This window comes from Rhagoletis zephyria, unplaced genomic scaffold, assembly GCF_001687245.7.
Source record: "Rhagoletis zephyria isolate East Lansing unplaced genomic scaffold, Rhagoletis_zephyria_1.1 Rzeph_scaffold_00618, whole genome shotgun sequence".
Taxonomy (NCBI): domain Eukaryota; kingdom Metazoa; phylum Arthropoda; class Insecta; order Diptera; family Tephritidae; genus Rhagoletis; species Rhagoletis zephyria.
Genome location: NW_016157702.1, coordinates 74,859 through 89,053, shown reverse-complemented (window position 1 = coordinate 89,053; position 14,195 = coordinate 74,859). Strand labels below are relative to the sequence as shown.

Genomic DNA, 14,195 nt, shown 5'->3' with positions numbered 1-14,195 from the left:
TACCGCGGCTTTCCCTCCTCTGTTCTTGAACCTGAAAACTTTCTACAATTATTATAAATATCCTGAAAACATTATTTGAATTCTTTTAAAAAATAATAATTGGCTCTTCAAAAGGAAGATAGTGCACAAACGATTATAGTTTATCGTTTTATTTTCTCATCTCTGCTCGTTACTTTTATATGTCAAATTACTCGTAGTTAAGGAATGCAACCTTGCTGTGACGCGTCGTGCAAAGATACAGAAAATTTTGTGCTCGTATTTTGTGAATTTCTTATTAAAAACATATATAAAATAAATATTTAATAATACGCCTCCAACATATTTCTGGTTTGTTAGCACATAGGGTGCAGCAGGGATATAAGAACGAGACTGCATCAGACCAAAAGTTAGCAAAAATCTTATTTTCACATTCCATTTTGTGTTTGATCTTCGTAGCAGGTCAGTTGATTCGTTGGTTAATCGCGGCCGAATTGACAGAATTGGTGGATTTCGAAACGGGGAAAAAGCAATTGCGAGAACCAAGAACGCTCGCTGGAACGAACGAGCACCAAAAAAGAAGGGAAACATTGGCCAGGCGCCTCTGCCCATAGCATATTCGAAACGACGATAGCAACGCAACAGCGGGAAGAAAGAAGGTAAAATGGAAGGGACAAAATGAGTCATTAAAATGATGAAGTTGAAGTTCTCCCCAAAATGCGATAGTGACGAGTTAATTAATTGATTATCAAGCAATAATTTTGTTTAATTAATATACAGTTTTATTTCTTTTCTTTGCTTGCTGAACTAGGGACATCGTTTGGATTGTGCTTCCAATTTGTGGTTTCCATCAAGAAATCCCTGAAGTGATAAGTAATACAATTTAGTGAGAATATCAAGTACGTGAAAAAGTAACAAAGTGCAAGTAACGAAGTAATAAGATACATTCTCAACCAAATTAGAGGAGAGGAAACATTTTCGGCAAGCCCAATTAGCAGCGAACGTTATAAAATAATAGTGAGCAACATAAATATAAGTGTAACTCTGTAATCGCAAATTGATTACGGAAACAAAGAAAAATTGCAATTACGTATTCGTTTATAGTATACGACACACATACATAAATTGTTGTGCCCTCCCCTGATCAACAATCACATAATAAAGACCTGCTGAGTACGTCCACCCATCGCTGACACTATGCGCGAGTACAAAATTGTTGTGCTGGGCAGTGGAGGTGTAGGCAAATCCGCCTTAACCGTACAATTTGTACAGGGCATATTCGTGGAAAAGTATGACCCCACAATCGAGGATAGCTATCGCAAGCAGGTGGAAGTTGACGGTCAACAGTGTATGCTGGAGATACTCGACACTGCAGGCACAGAACAGTTTACCGCTATGCGCGATCTTTACATGAAAAATGGTCAAGGGTTCGTCCTCGTATATTCCATAACGGCACAATCAACATTCAATGATCTGCAAGATTTACGTGAACAAATATTGCGTGTGAAAGATACGGACGATGTACCGATGGTGTTGGTGGGTAATAAATGCGATTTAGAAGACGAGCGAGTAGTGGGCAAAGAGCTGGGTAAAAGTCTGGCCACACAATTCAACTGCGCCTTCATGGAAACATCAGCCAAAGCTAAAGTTAATGTACATGATATTTTCTATGATCTCGTTAGGCAGATCAATAAAAAATCGCCAGAGAAGAAACAGAAAAAACCTAAAAAGTCCTTATGTGTTCTGCTATAAGACTACAATTAAAAATTATATAAAGGAAACATGATAATGATTGAAGAAAATAAATAAATAGTGAGGATCTATTAAGAAAATGTTTAAAAACCAAAAAAGTTTCAGAAAAACATTGCGATCATATGTGGATTTCTCACAATCCAATCTCCTTCTCGCTGTGTCTTTAGATATTGAAAAACATTGAATACTTATAATGGTGGTATGTAAAAAAAAACAAATTACCTTCACTTATGGGCGCAAAATTTTAAATGCCGATTTTATGGAATTATTTTCTGGAATTAAAAATAAGTTTGTATTATTTCATCTCAATACTATCCTTTGTATGAAACCAAAAGGAAAGTCTAAACGCAAATATTTTATGGCGCTTAAGTGAAATTCCACTTAAAAAACTCGTTAAAAAGCCGCGTTGTCGAAATCATTCAAAATCGTTTTTACAATTTACTAAGATACTACTTTGCTACCATTTTACAAATTTACAAAATATCTATAACTAAGAAAAAAACTTAGCAGATGTTAGTTTTGAATTAACGCTTGTAAGTAGGAAAGAAATGTATACTAGGGTCTCGGTAAAGTCAATACGATTTCGCACACTCTTTACTCATGCAGTTCAAACACTTTTTTATAGCTATATTGCGCGCATAATTTCACACATAATGGTTCTACGGTTGTGAATATTTCATAATCATATTTGAAAAACCTGCTCTTAATCATATTGCTTCAAAAGTTGCAATTTTATTTTACTTTCCAAAGCTTTATTTCTTTAACAACCATTGATAAATCTTTTTTTTTAGTTAAAACTGAAATGTTAGCCATAACCGAGAATATGTAGGCCAAATCGTAATAGCTCGAGTAACCGTTTTGACTATAAAACCTAAGCAAAGGAAATGCCAAGCAAAAAAGTAATAAAAAATAATAATAATAATTTAGCGGATGTAAAGAAGTGATGAGAAAATAAGAATTTTTGCCATTTAAGGCACATAGTTGTATGTACAATCCATATTGACCGGCACATTTATTGCTAGTCTTCTATCATCTTCGTTTCGCCGTTTATTAATGAATATAAATATAGAAATAATGTTGTAACAGCACTGTCAAAAGACAAAACGATTCCCATGTGCCCTATGAAAAATATAAAACCATAATTAATCAGTTTGTCGTACTCATGCATAGTAAAACATATATTCGATCCCATACATCAAGACCCGAGCAGTATCCGTGACGAAAAGAAATATGCCTGTTTGCTATTGGCAGACCAACGATCCCTTCACGAAACAATCAAAATGTGTAAATCACTTTGTAGCCACTTTGTATTGATAAATTATTTGTTTGATGATTATATACTTAATTGATGTTTTCTAGCATTATGAAAAATTTTATAAATTTAAAATGAATGTAATGAAAAGTTGCGTAGAAATATGTATGAAATGAAACAAACAAACAAAAAATCATGTTTTAAAACAAGTAAACAATTAAAATTGTGAAGACTAAAATTACCCCTTTTGTTTTAAATAAGTTCTCGTTTTTCATTGTCATATGGCATATGAGAAATTCATTAGTATCAGCAAAGCAAAAATGAACAATATGTATAATGATCTAAAAATGTGACCGGTAAAAATTAATTTAAACCAATTTAAATCGCAACAATATAAGATGGAAAAAAATAGAAGCGAATGAGAAAATCAAAGTGTAACAAAAAATAAAAAAAAAAAAACAAGAGAATAGGTTTATTATCTTCTAAATATTATTAAATGTATTACGTTTATATAATAATAAAAACAAAAACAAAAAAATTGAAAACATTAAACATGAAAATAACGTTCACTTTTTGTTTTAGAAGAGGTGTGCGCTGGTCTTACCATCTCCGGATCATCCGTTTGGGACGCGCTCGTTGAAAATTTGTACTAGGTTTTTTTTTCAACGCTACAATGCCAATTCATGGGCGTAGATGAAATCAGTTACTAAGATTGATCATGCTATTTTTGGAAATTTTTAGTTGATGTCCACTCAGATTATGTCAAATCTGATTATTTAAAATAAATGTGTGCGAAGCTTAGAATATTTCAACAGAAGTGCAATGATATAAAAATGTATAATTTATTTCTCATGTGTTCAATCGTTAAATTAGTTACACATTTTGGTATTTAGTTCTTTTTTTTTAATAAGTCACAGTGGGTTCAAAAAAATATCGCATTTCCTGTTTCAGAGCAACAACTGAACCTACTGGAATTATTAGAAAAAAAGAATCTTTTGAAGTGAAAAATTCACACGCAAATTCATAAAAAATAAAGGACTTTATTTAAATATTTTATAAATCGAAAATTAAGTTAAACTGTTTAAAGTTACTTTATTTTTTATGAATCTATTACTTAACGATAACATGGAAAACAATTTTTTTATTCATATTGCATTGTTAGTTAAATGTGTATACATAAATACACTTAATCAAAGCCCTTATTAGCATTCGCAGCCAATCCATGAACATTGACTAGTTTATGTACATATCGTCGTTTAAAGTACAAAACCGCGTATCAACAAAATGCGAAACCGCGTATCAAGGTAATGCAAAACCACGTATGTGAGGTTGCACAAATTATTTTATAGAGAGTAAAAACACTCATGTTTCAAAATGGTTCTCTTTTTTATAAAGCAATATCATTTCTAGTATATTTCAGGACGAATGGATAAGGATTGAGCCAAGAGCTTGTGTGAGTAAATCAAATTTTTGGCAGTAAATGTCAGTTACGCGGTTTTGCAGAATGACGATGCTTTGTACTTTAAACGACGATATGTATCTACACATGCATATGTGTATTTTCAAAGTCGTCGCCATTAGTTTGTTGTTCCCGAAAACCCGCACCCGAACCATATAGACGATAGTTAAGTCATGAATGTGTGCAGTTGTTGCGCTGGTTGAGCCGGCCGGCATTTTAAAGAAGGGTACGGCACGGCACGTCACGGCAGGGCAGGGCAACATCAATTGAAGAATAAGAATGAAAAGGCAGAAACCTAATACGAAAGTGTCGCAAGTTGTTGCCACTGTCTAGGGACGTGTTGTCGTTATCAGCAGTCAGTATGTAGCGATAAACGTATTTCTGAATAGGTCGTTGGACGTACATACATATGCAATGGGAAAATTTATTTATCGCTAATATGTGTGCATATGTATTTAAGTGCATACCTACTATACATATGTATGTACATATATGGTATATGTAATTAAATTTTTGTGAAAAACGTATGTATGTCACTGGATTTAAATATTCCGATTAAAGAGTTATCTGAAAATATAGCAGATTGTAAGATTTTGTTCTTGGTAAAGCTCTGAACGAATTGCTGCCGTTTTAAAAGTATATCGCTTTCCTTTTGCAGTCAAATTAGAAAACTTACATAAGCCTGTGATAATGACGACGATATCTTATTTATAAATTTTGAACAAATTCTAAGAAGGCATGATTAAAAAATAGTACATACATACATTGCAAGTCATGCTTGAGAGAAATGTGGTTTCAATTAATAACTATAGCGTCATAATCTATGTACGTATGTGCATACGCCTCGATATAGTGGTGGGAGAATGCTACAAATTAAAGGCGTTTTAAAATTCCATGGGCGTTTGTAACCAAAGCGTGCGTATGTATGTACGTAGTATACGAGTATACTAATAAATGTACATGCCTATGTACTTATGTATGAATGTGTGGAGATACACCAAGTTTCGCTTGAATAGGCAATTATTTTTTCGTTCCCCTTATGCCAGAAGTATGAATGTGGAAATTTAACAATTTTGAGTTAATGGTTTGACATGATTGACCTTTGGATGGTCTGTGTTACACTAAAACCCGCCAACTACATGAATGTAGAGTTAAGTCTCATAAAAATTTACTTTCAAACTTGACTTCTCATCATGTTCATTTTTACACATTCATGTTTCTGGCATTAGGGGCACGATATAGACTTGAAGGCATCCTTGGAGCTTCGTATTAATGTCATTTAGAAGACAGAAATTTAATATTTTTTTTTTTATCCATTCGAAAAGTTATTGTAAGTTTAGCGCACTTATGAGTTAAGAAAAATTAATGAAATTGCAAACAGTGGTCTTTTAACTCTGAACTATAATTGAAATGCCGTATTAACGCAACTAAGCTCCGATTCGGCATTTAACATGGATAGCCAAGGAATGAAAAACAAAACACGAAATGTAACCAAAAATTAAAAGGCTACACAGAACTGAGGTCAGGTCCTTATTGTTGTGATTCTGGTTCAAAATGAAAGAAAACGGTAGTGTTCATGCTAGGACGAAATATGAATAGTTCTATGCATTGTGCTCAAAAAAGGCACACCAATAAATGTACAACTTAAAGAGCCGCAACTGGAATTTTGAAGAGCTTACCCGCCATCAATGACAACTAGAAAGTAACAGTTTTCTTCGGAAGGGGAACTTTAATTTTGAAGGCTCTAAAGGATTTAAAAATTATTTTGATGGTTTTCGAAAGGTTCAACGCATTTTCGACTTGACACCGTGACCGAGTGAGGCGTATGGTGGCTTTAAAGATCTCCATGGCTGCCTCCCCATGCGTTTACTGTATTTAAGATGATAGGGTCCAAAACGAATAGTGCTAAATATTGAAATTAAAATGAATGGTATGTATGCTTCTGTTTTTCGAATTTTTATTGGTAATCAAACAACCGTCGAAATTAACTCCAAATGTTCAATGTGGACGATTGTGTTTTTCAAAAAGCTCTTTTTCATTTAACAGCCAATTTGGACGTAATATAAGAATGTTTCAAAGTATCGAATTACACATCGTCGTTTAAAGTACAAAACCGCGTATCGTCATTCTGCAAAACAGCGTAACTGACATTGGCTGCCAAAAATTGGATTTGCTCACACAAGCTCTTGGCTCAATCCCTATCCATTCGTCCTGAAATATAGTAGCCAGAAATGCGATTGCTTTATAAAAAGGAGAACCATTTTGAAATATAACTGTTTTTAATCTCTATAAAGTAATTTATGCAACCTCACATACGCGGTTTTGCATTTTGTTGATACGCGGTTTTGTACTTTAAACGACGATGTGTACATATACATACATATGTACAGTGGTGCACAAAATAATAGGAGTGCGTTATTTTGGTCAGTTTTTGCCATTTGCCTTTTGTTTACTTAATGTTTATTATTTTTATGTAAAAGTCAAGCTGTGTATACAACAAACAACGAATAAATTCATATTTCATTCTTTGTACAAAAATTATTAAAATTCTGTAAATTTTCACCAAAATATCAAACTTTTTAATCAGAATCTTCAGAGAAAATTCTGGTATGCAGTTTTATAGCCCATTCAATTCTAGTCTGAAGAAGTGCAAGTTTCAAACTGCTAAAAAATTCCGTTGATTTTTGGCAATTTTTTTTTGCTGGCACTGTCCCCATATAAAAGAAAATTGTCGAACATACTTTGTATGGAAAAAACGTGAAACACCTTCAACCGAAAAAATTCTCAAAAATCAACGGAATTTTTTAGCAGCTTGAAACTTGCACTTCTTCAGACTAGAATTGAATGGGCTACAAAACTGCATACCAACATATTTTCTAAAGATTCTGGTTAAATAGTTTGAAATTTTGGTGAAAATTTGCAGAATTTTTATAATTTTTGTACAAACTTGAAAATGTAAATTTATATGGTGTTTGTTGTATTACCAGCTAGGCTTTTACAAAAGAATACGAAACATTAAATAAACTAAAGACAAATAGCCAAAACAGGTTAAAATATCCCACTCCTACTATTTTGTGGACAACTGTATGTATACGTATGAAAGTCTGCAATTATGGTGGATCAACGGAAGCGATCGGTAAAAAGTTCAGCCCTTTTTGAAATGACAGCAATAAAAATGAAGAACTAAAACATATTTATATAGTAAATATGTATGTTCAAACATATAAACACATGCATGTATGTATGCACGCACATGTAAGTATGTATGCATGTAATTCCAATTACACTTTACTATAAACTGTGATGTACATACTATACTCGAACGAATTTTTTAGTCGTGTTAACGGAAACCACAGCAAGAACTCCAAAGACGAATTAAAAATTCATGAAACGAAACTGCAAACGCTTATGTATGTAATATGTAAATATGTATCTATTGAGCTGCGAGTGTCACCATGACACTACAATATCTAAAGGAAAATACGTATGTACGAAATTGCAAAACAGATAGCAAAGTTCATGTTAGCTACAATCCATGAAGTAAGTACATACAGTGCCGAACAGAAGTATTGGCACAGTGAATTTTTCGCAATATATGCAAAGTTTTTTATTCTAATTTATTTTGGATAATTTTTTATAAAAATATTGGTTATTCTACACCAAAAACCATAAAAATAAAATCTCTTGACTTTGTGCAAAACTTAGGAGAATTCATCAAATTTCCACACTAATTTGCAACTTTTTATTCAGATTTTTTAGAAAATTTTTTAGTACAACAAAGTGCAAGTTTGAAGTCGCTAGAAAATCGCATTGATTTTTGGTATTTTTTCACACAAGCAAGGTATATTCCACAATTATTTTTTGTATGGAGAAAATGAGCAACACCTTCCACTAAAAAATTTGCCAAAAATCACCAGGATTTTCTAGCAATGGAATGGACTATAAAACTGAATACTTAGAATTTTCCTAAAAAAAAATCTGAATTAAAAGTTGCAAATTAGTGTGCAAATTTAATGAATTTTCCTGAGTTTTGCATAAAGTTTAGAGATTTTATTTTTATGATTTTTGGTGTAAAATGAACTATATTTTTATAAAAAATTATCGAAAATAAACTAGATTGAAAAACTTTGCATATATTGCGAAAAATTCACTGTGTCAATACTTTTGTTCGTCACTGTATGCATGTACACACATAAACAAAAGGGAACTACTATATTTAGAATTAATGGTGCAACAATAAAAAAAAACAAATACTAAAGTAAACACTGCAAAACAATACATAAAAGCTCTGCGAGTAGAATTTATTACTATCTTTAGACAAAACAACGTGAACTAAATATTTACATACATACATTTGTATGTACATACATAGATCGCAGCGGAAACTTTCGTACATATATTTGCACATTAGTTCATATACACCTACTTTTCTTTGCATAACGATCCTATCCAGGCACCAAATCTGAATTAAAAATAGAGTTGGCTTTAAGTTTTGAGTAACATTTATTTGTTTCTCTTTATTATGTATATACTTAGTAAAGTTTATTTTTACATACATAATTTGTATTATGTCTTCTACATATTTTATGGCCTTTTTTAAATTATATTGATGTAGTATATGTAACTCTTCTTCTGTTATTTACGAGAGCTTAGTTTTTGCTATGATACAATCATTTGCATACATGTGGAGTGTGTGCTACTTAATATGCATGTAGTTACGTGCTGCCTTTTTTTAACTTTTCTGTACTTTGTATGCTTTTTTCTGCGTCGCCTTTCCGTAAGAACAAAGGTTTCATTCTATTTTTTTCTACTTACAAAGTTAGGTAGTCGAATTTCAAAATGAGTTCGCATTCTATGTACATACACATGCGTTCAACTAATTAGAAACGAGAATCAAAATGATATTGTTTGCAAATTATGTTTATTTTTTTATTCTAATAATTGTTGTTTAAAATATAATTCAATCTGTAACAGAAACCACAATAATAAAAGTTTCAAAGCTTGCAAACATTGCAAAAAAAAAATTAATCAATCACAAGTCGTTAAAAATTAGTTGATTTTTTAGAACTTTAGAACTTGCGTTGCGGATTTTTTTCATACAAAAAAATAGCGGAAGAAAATGCGCAACACCCTCCACAAAAAACAAAAAAAATAAATCAACAGTAATTTTTAACGACTTGAGACTTGCACTTCTTTAGACTATAATTGAATGGGCTAAAGAAATGCGTACCCGAAAATTTTCTAATTATTCTGATTAAAAATTTGGAAATTTTGATGACAATTTTTTGAAGTTTGATTTATTTTTTTTTTACAATTTTTGTTACAGATTGAATTATATTTTAAATGAAAATTATTAAAAATAAAAAATACATAATTTGCAAACAATATCATTTTGAATATCGTTTCTAATTAGCTGAACGCAGGTGTATGCATGCATGTATATTTTGCAAAATCCTAATTTTAAAATTGGGAGCATATCACTTTTGGTTAATTATTATTTTTAATGCATATAGTTTTTAGACGACTTGTTTGAGATCTGGATTATATAGTTTTTATATATTCTTTCTGTAATTTATGCTCAAATAAATACAGATTTTCATGCAATTTCATATTTTATTATATTTTCTTCAGTAACTTATTACAGATTCTTTAAATTTCTCAACCTCACTTTGGTTTTGTTTTGCACACATTACAATTAGTTTTTAAGAAAGTTTAACCAATGTATAGTATGAACAAAGGCGAAATAATTTGAATTAGTTTGAGATTTTGAATGTTATCCCTAAATTCTCGTTTTGTTTTCTGAACATTTTATTTGAAGTACTCTACCAATTACTAGACCAAAAATATCTTAGTAATTTGATTCAGAGTAAATTTATTTCTCCTTTTTTTGGATCAACGGTTATTACAATTTTTAATATTGAACAATTTTTAAAAGATATTCGTGTTCGAGTGCTTAAAGTTTAAATACCATTGGTTTTTGGGAAAATTTTTGTAGTCCAATTCGTTTTGGAGACAACCCGATTTCGCTGTTTAGCCATTTTAAAGTTATTTTCCGTTCTCGAGTGCCAAAGTGGATAACTGCATTACATTTTTTTTTAACATGAGCTGAAAATCAGTTTAGTGACGTAATTTGAATGAAGTAATATTTGGCACATATACAATGTGATATGCATATTTTCGGAAGCATTTATAATTTAAAAACCAATAATGCAAACATCTTAATGGCCTTATTCTTAAAAAAAAATATAGGTTTAAAGAGCTTTATAAAGATATATTTTCGTACAAATTATCGTTTTATAAAGCAGTTAAAGTCTTCTTTATTTTATTTTAACACAAAGATTTAAACACAAATGAACATTCAATTCTTTAGCAAATCAATTTTTTTAAACAATTGCACATGCATATTAATACATACATATATTTGTATGTATATATGTAAGTAAATATAAAGTACCACACAAATTTTGAAATATGAAACTGTGCATTATACAGTTTTTAATTGAGAAACCTGCTTTGTGTGAAATTTGGAAATTGCATTAAATAATTTTCTACCTCAAACACAAATTTTTCGATTACAATAAACTTGAATGCGCCTTTTAAATAGTTTACTTTTATATTTTTGTTCTTTGCTTACTGATTATTATTAATAAACTCTTTTTAGTTTATCTACGACAAGTAAAAACTATTGTTACTAGTTGACGGAAAATTTGATACAATATATGCATGTAGTTTTATTTTTTATTTTATAAATTTAATTGTGACTAGTCATGTTATATTAAGATTTATACAATTTTAATTTATCATAACAGTTATTAATTTAACCATATGTATGTTTCTAGGTATTTATGCAATATAAGCCATTTTGGGGTTTGTGGTTTTTAACACTTTTCTGATGATAAATTAATTCTCACTCTGCATACCATACGAATTTAAATTTTAATTTTCTGGCTTGCAGATTTTTGAGACATTTTATGTTGGTTTGAAGAATTTCAGACCAGTTTTCTTATTATAGCGTTAATTTTGATGGTTTAGGTTACATAATTATACATAAGTGCATACACTGGTGAATCGTTTTTTAAATCTCTGCGCCTCTTGATGTTATTAATCTAATAATTATGTATCTATTCAGTCCTGTCAAGTATTTTCTTTTAAAACAAACGTTATAAGGTGCAAGAACAGCATTAAATTTAAGTCAATTTATCATTTATTGCACTACCATCGCTTTGAGATTCGAATTTTACTACAAGGAAGCTTGCACATTTATACCCAACGTTAAATGTTTACGTTGATAACGATTTGAGCCTTAATATAAAATTTGTGTATTTAAAAATTTGGAAAAATTCGTTACAAATGCAAAAATTGCATTTGGAATCAAAACTTCTTTCATATCAATCTTAAATTTTAACAAATTGTACATCAGGCCAAAATATAAGATTACTATTAAAAATCATACAATTTATTTAAATATATATGTACATATTACACCGTCCACGTACTTTGTATCAGTCAAATAACAAATAACAACTGCTTATCAAGCTATAAAAAACAAAATATTTGCTTTAAATAATAGTTTCCAAGCTCAACTGCACAATATTTTATTGCACTTCTCATTTATACACTACAACCTTTCACGCCATTTACTCGTCTTAACATAATTCTCATACATTATTTGATAACTAAGATCACTTAAGATAAAGTGTTAATTTTTTCAAAGCTTTTGTGTACTTGTAGAATTTAGGTGTTTGCGTTAACAAGCAACCACTTTTAAATATATTAAAGAATAAGTATAAACAAATACGCTTATCAGCAGGGAAATCTTAGGAGCATCACATTAGATTATTGCAATCTCGTATGTAAAGCATAAAATAAAAAAATTATTATACATACATATGTATTACTAAAAAGTAAACCGGAATATTTTAACAACTTTTACTTAAAAATACAAGTTTTTTTTTTAAATTGAAACAATAAGTAATGTCTAAACAAAGTCATACCGTATCCTAAGCGTACTTGTCTTTCCTTTGCTATCTTATTCCTCCCTTTACTTACGCTGTTGCTGATGATGGTGCTCTTCATCGTCGCTAGGCTCTTCCTTCAATGGCAGCGAATCAATTTGTTTGGCTGTTGTTGTCTTCTTGTTGCGCTGCCACGTAAAAACTCGCGCCATTTGTAAGAATTTCTTCCTGGACATCTTACCCATATGCTTTAGTCGCTCTTTGAATGCTGCATCATCTTCACCTTTAGCTTTGCCGCACTGTTCTTTTTCCAGAGCGTTCATAAATTCCTGATTCCATCGCAATTGATTCATGAATTCCTCATTTTGCAACATCATTGCAAACTGTTCGTCTGGCAAGTCAAAATCACGCGTCACTCCATCCTGCGTGGTTGGGGTAATGCGTAGAAAGCCAGGCGGGAGAGGGCCGATCATAGGTGGATTCCAACGTCGTGTACCATGAGCAGCATTGCGTTTTGGTGTTCCGCTGGCTGACGATTTGTTGGTGGCACTTACCAATCGTTGCTTAGGTGATGCACCTGTATTATGATTGGGTGATGCATTTACACCATTACTGCCACTGAGATTCAATAACACTGCATTGGCCGCTGCGGCTGGAGTTTGTTGATTGTTCGGCACTGTTGTGCCACTACCATCAGAGGTGTCAATCAACTGTGCGGTCGCAGGTTGCGTTTCCGTGCCGTGCAGATTGATTAAACTGCGTTGTGGTGACGTTTTAGCATCCAATTCATTGCGCAGCTTTTCGTTCTGGTTATCGGTTGACATTGCCAGCAACTGATCGATTGTAGCATCCACTGCGCCTTGGTTGGCACGCAACACTGCCTCAATAACTTCACGATCCATGTCTGGAAACATGGTCTTGAAATCAGACATGGCCTGCGAGAACTCCAGCTGCATTGTTGAGGCCATGTTTAGATGGGTTCTGGTGATAGAGGTACGCTTCCAAGTTTTTTTTTCGTAGCTTTAACCTTGCAGTTGTTTGTTAGAGCGGCGTACAAGACACAAAAGGAGAGTTTATTTACCAAATATTTGCAAGTAATACCTCGTTATTTTCCGTACAGCAGTGCCCTTTTGATTACTTTAAACTCGACAACATGCAAGTAGTATGGATAAAATATGAGAAATGCAAACGAAAATTTTTGACACCGACAGAAAACTGCAAAAACAGCAGCGTTTTGACAGTTGCAAAACTATCGATCACGGTTGCCACTGTTGCTTGTTTCCAACCAAGTTTTGTTCTTTTTCGTTTATTTTTTTTTGTATTTGGTTGTTTGGTATGAATGGTAATGAATAAATGAATTTTTCAAATTCCTATTTCTTATGTAACGTGCATATAAAATACATATAAAAAGTAATTATGTGATCGAACGCACAAGTTTAATAAGTTTTGCTTGTTCTAATATATACGTGGAGAAAAACAAATTTGTTTTGTTAGTTTTAATTTGGTTTTTTTCATGTTTGGTTTTTTTGTTTAATAGCTGGCAACCGTGCTATCGATGGTTCTATCGATAGTACATTTTTTTGAGGAGTATGGAAGCCTATCGATGGTTTGTGCAAAACTATCAAAGACTATCGATGGTGGTGCTATCGATAGTTTTGCAACTCAAGCATAAAAAAAAGCTGAAGGTGTTGTGCACTTCCTTCCATATAAAAAAGTTTCGAACATAATTTTCATACTTGCACGCTGCAAGGAAATAATTCGTATTATCATCGAAAAATTTGAAAACGTCCTGCAACTTGCT

At 31.9% G+C, this 14,195-nt stretch overlaps 2 protein-coding genes across 4 annotated transcripts; one reads left to right on the top strand and one right to left on the bottom strand.

Moving 5' to 3' along the window:
* The first annotated feature begins 184 nt into the window (after nt 1-184).
* Nucleotides 185-3,379, top strand: Rap1 (RAS oncogene family member Rap1). 3 transcript variants are annotated; one of them, XM_017613151.1, is made up of 2 exons: nt 185-635; nt 788-3,379. In XM_017613151.1, the coding sequence occupies exon 2, from the start codon at nt 1,174-1,176 to the stop codon at nt 1,726-1,728; it is 555 nt and encodes a 184-aa protein (XP_017468640.1). In that variant the 5' UTR covers nt 185-635; nt 788-1,173; the 3' UTR covers nt 1,729-3,379. The 3 variants fall into 3 exon arrangements, with proteins under 3 accessions (XP_017468640.1, XP_017468641.1, XP_017468642.1); XM_017613152.1 differs by having other exon boundaries at nt 757-3,379; XM_017613153.1 differs by having other exon boundaries at nt 623-708.
* A 7,399-nt stretch (nt 3,380-10,778) lies between these two features.
* LOC108360731 (CUE domain-containing protein 1) lies at nt 10,779-13,613 on the bottom strand. The gene has a single exon (XM_017613149.1). The coding sequence runs from the start codon at nt 13,360-13,362 to the stop codon at nt 12,481-12,483; it is 882 nt and encodes a 293-aa protein (XP_017468638.1). The 5' UTR covers nt 13,363-13,613; the 3' UTR covers nt 10,779-12,480.
* Nucleotides 13,614-14,195: the final 582 nt, after the last annotated feature.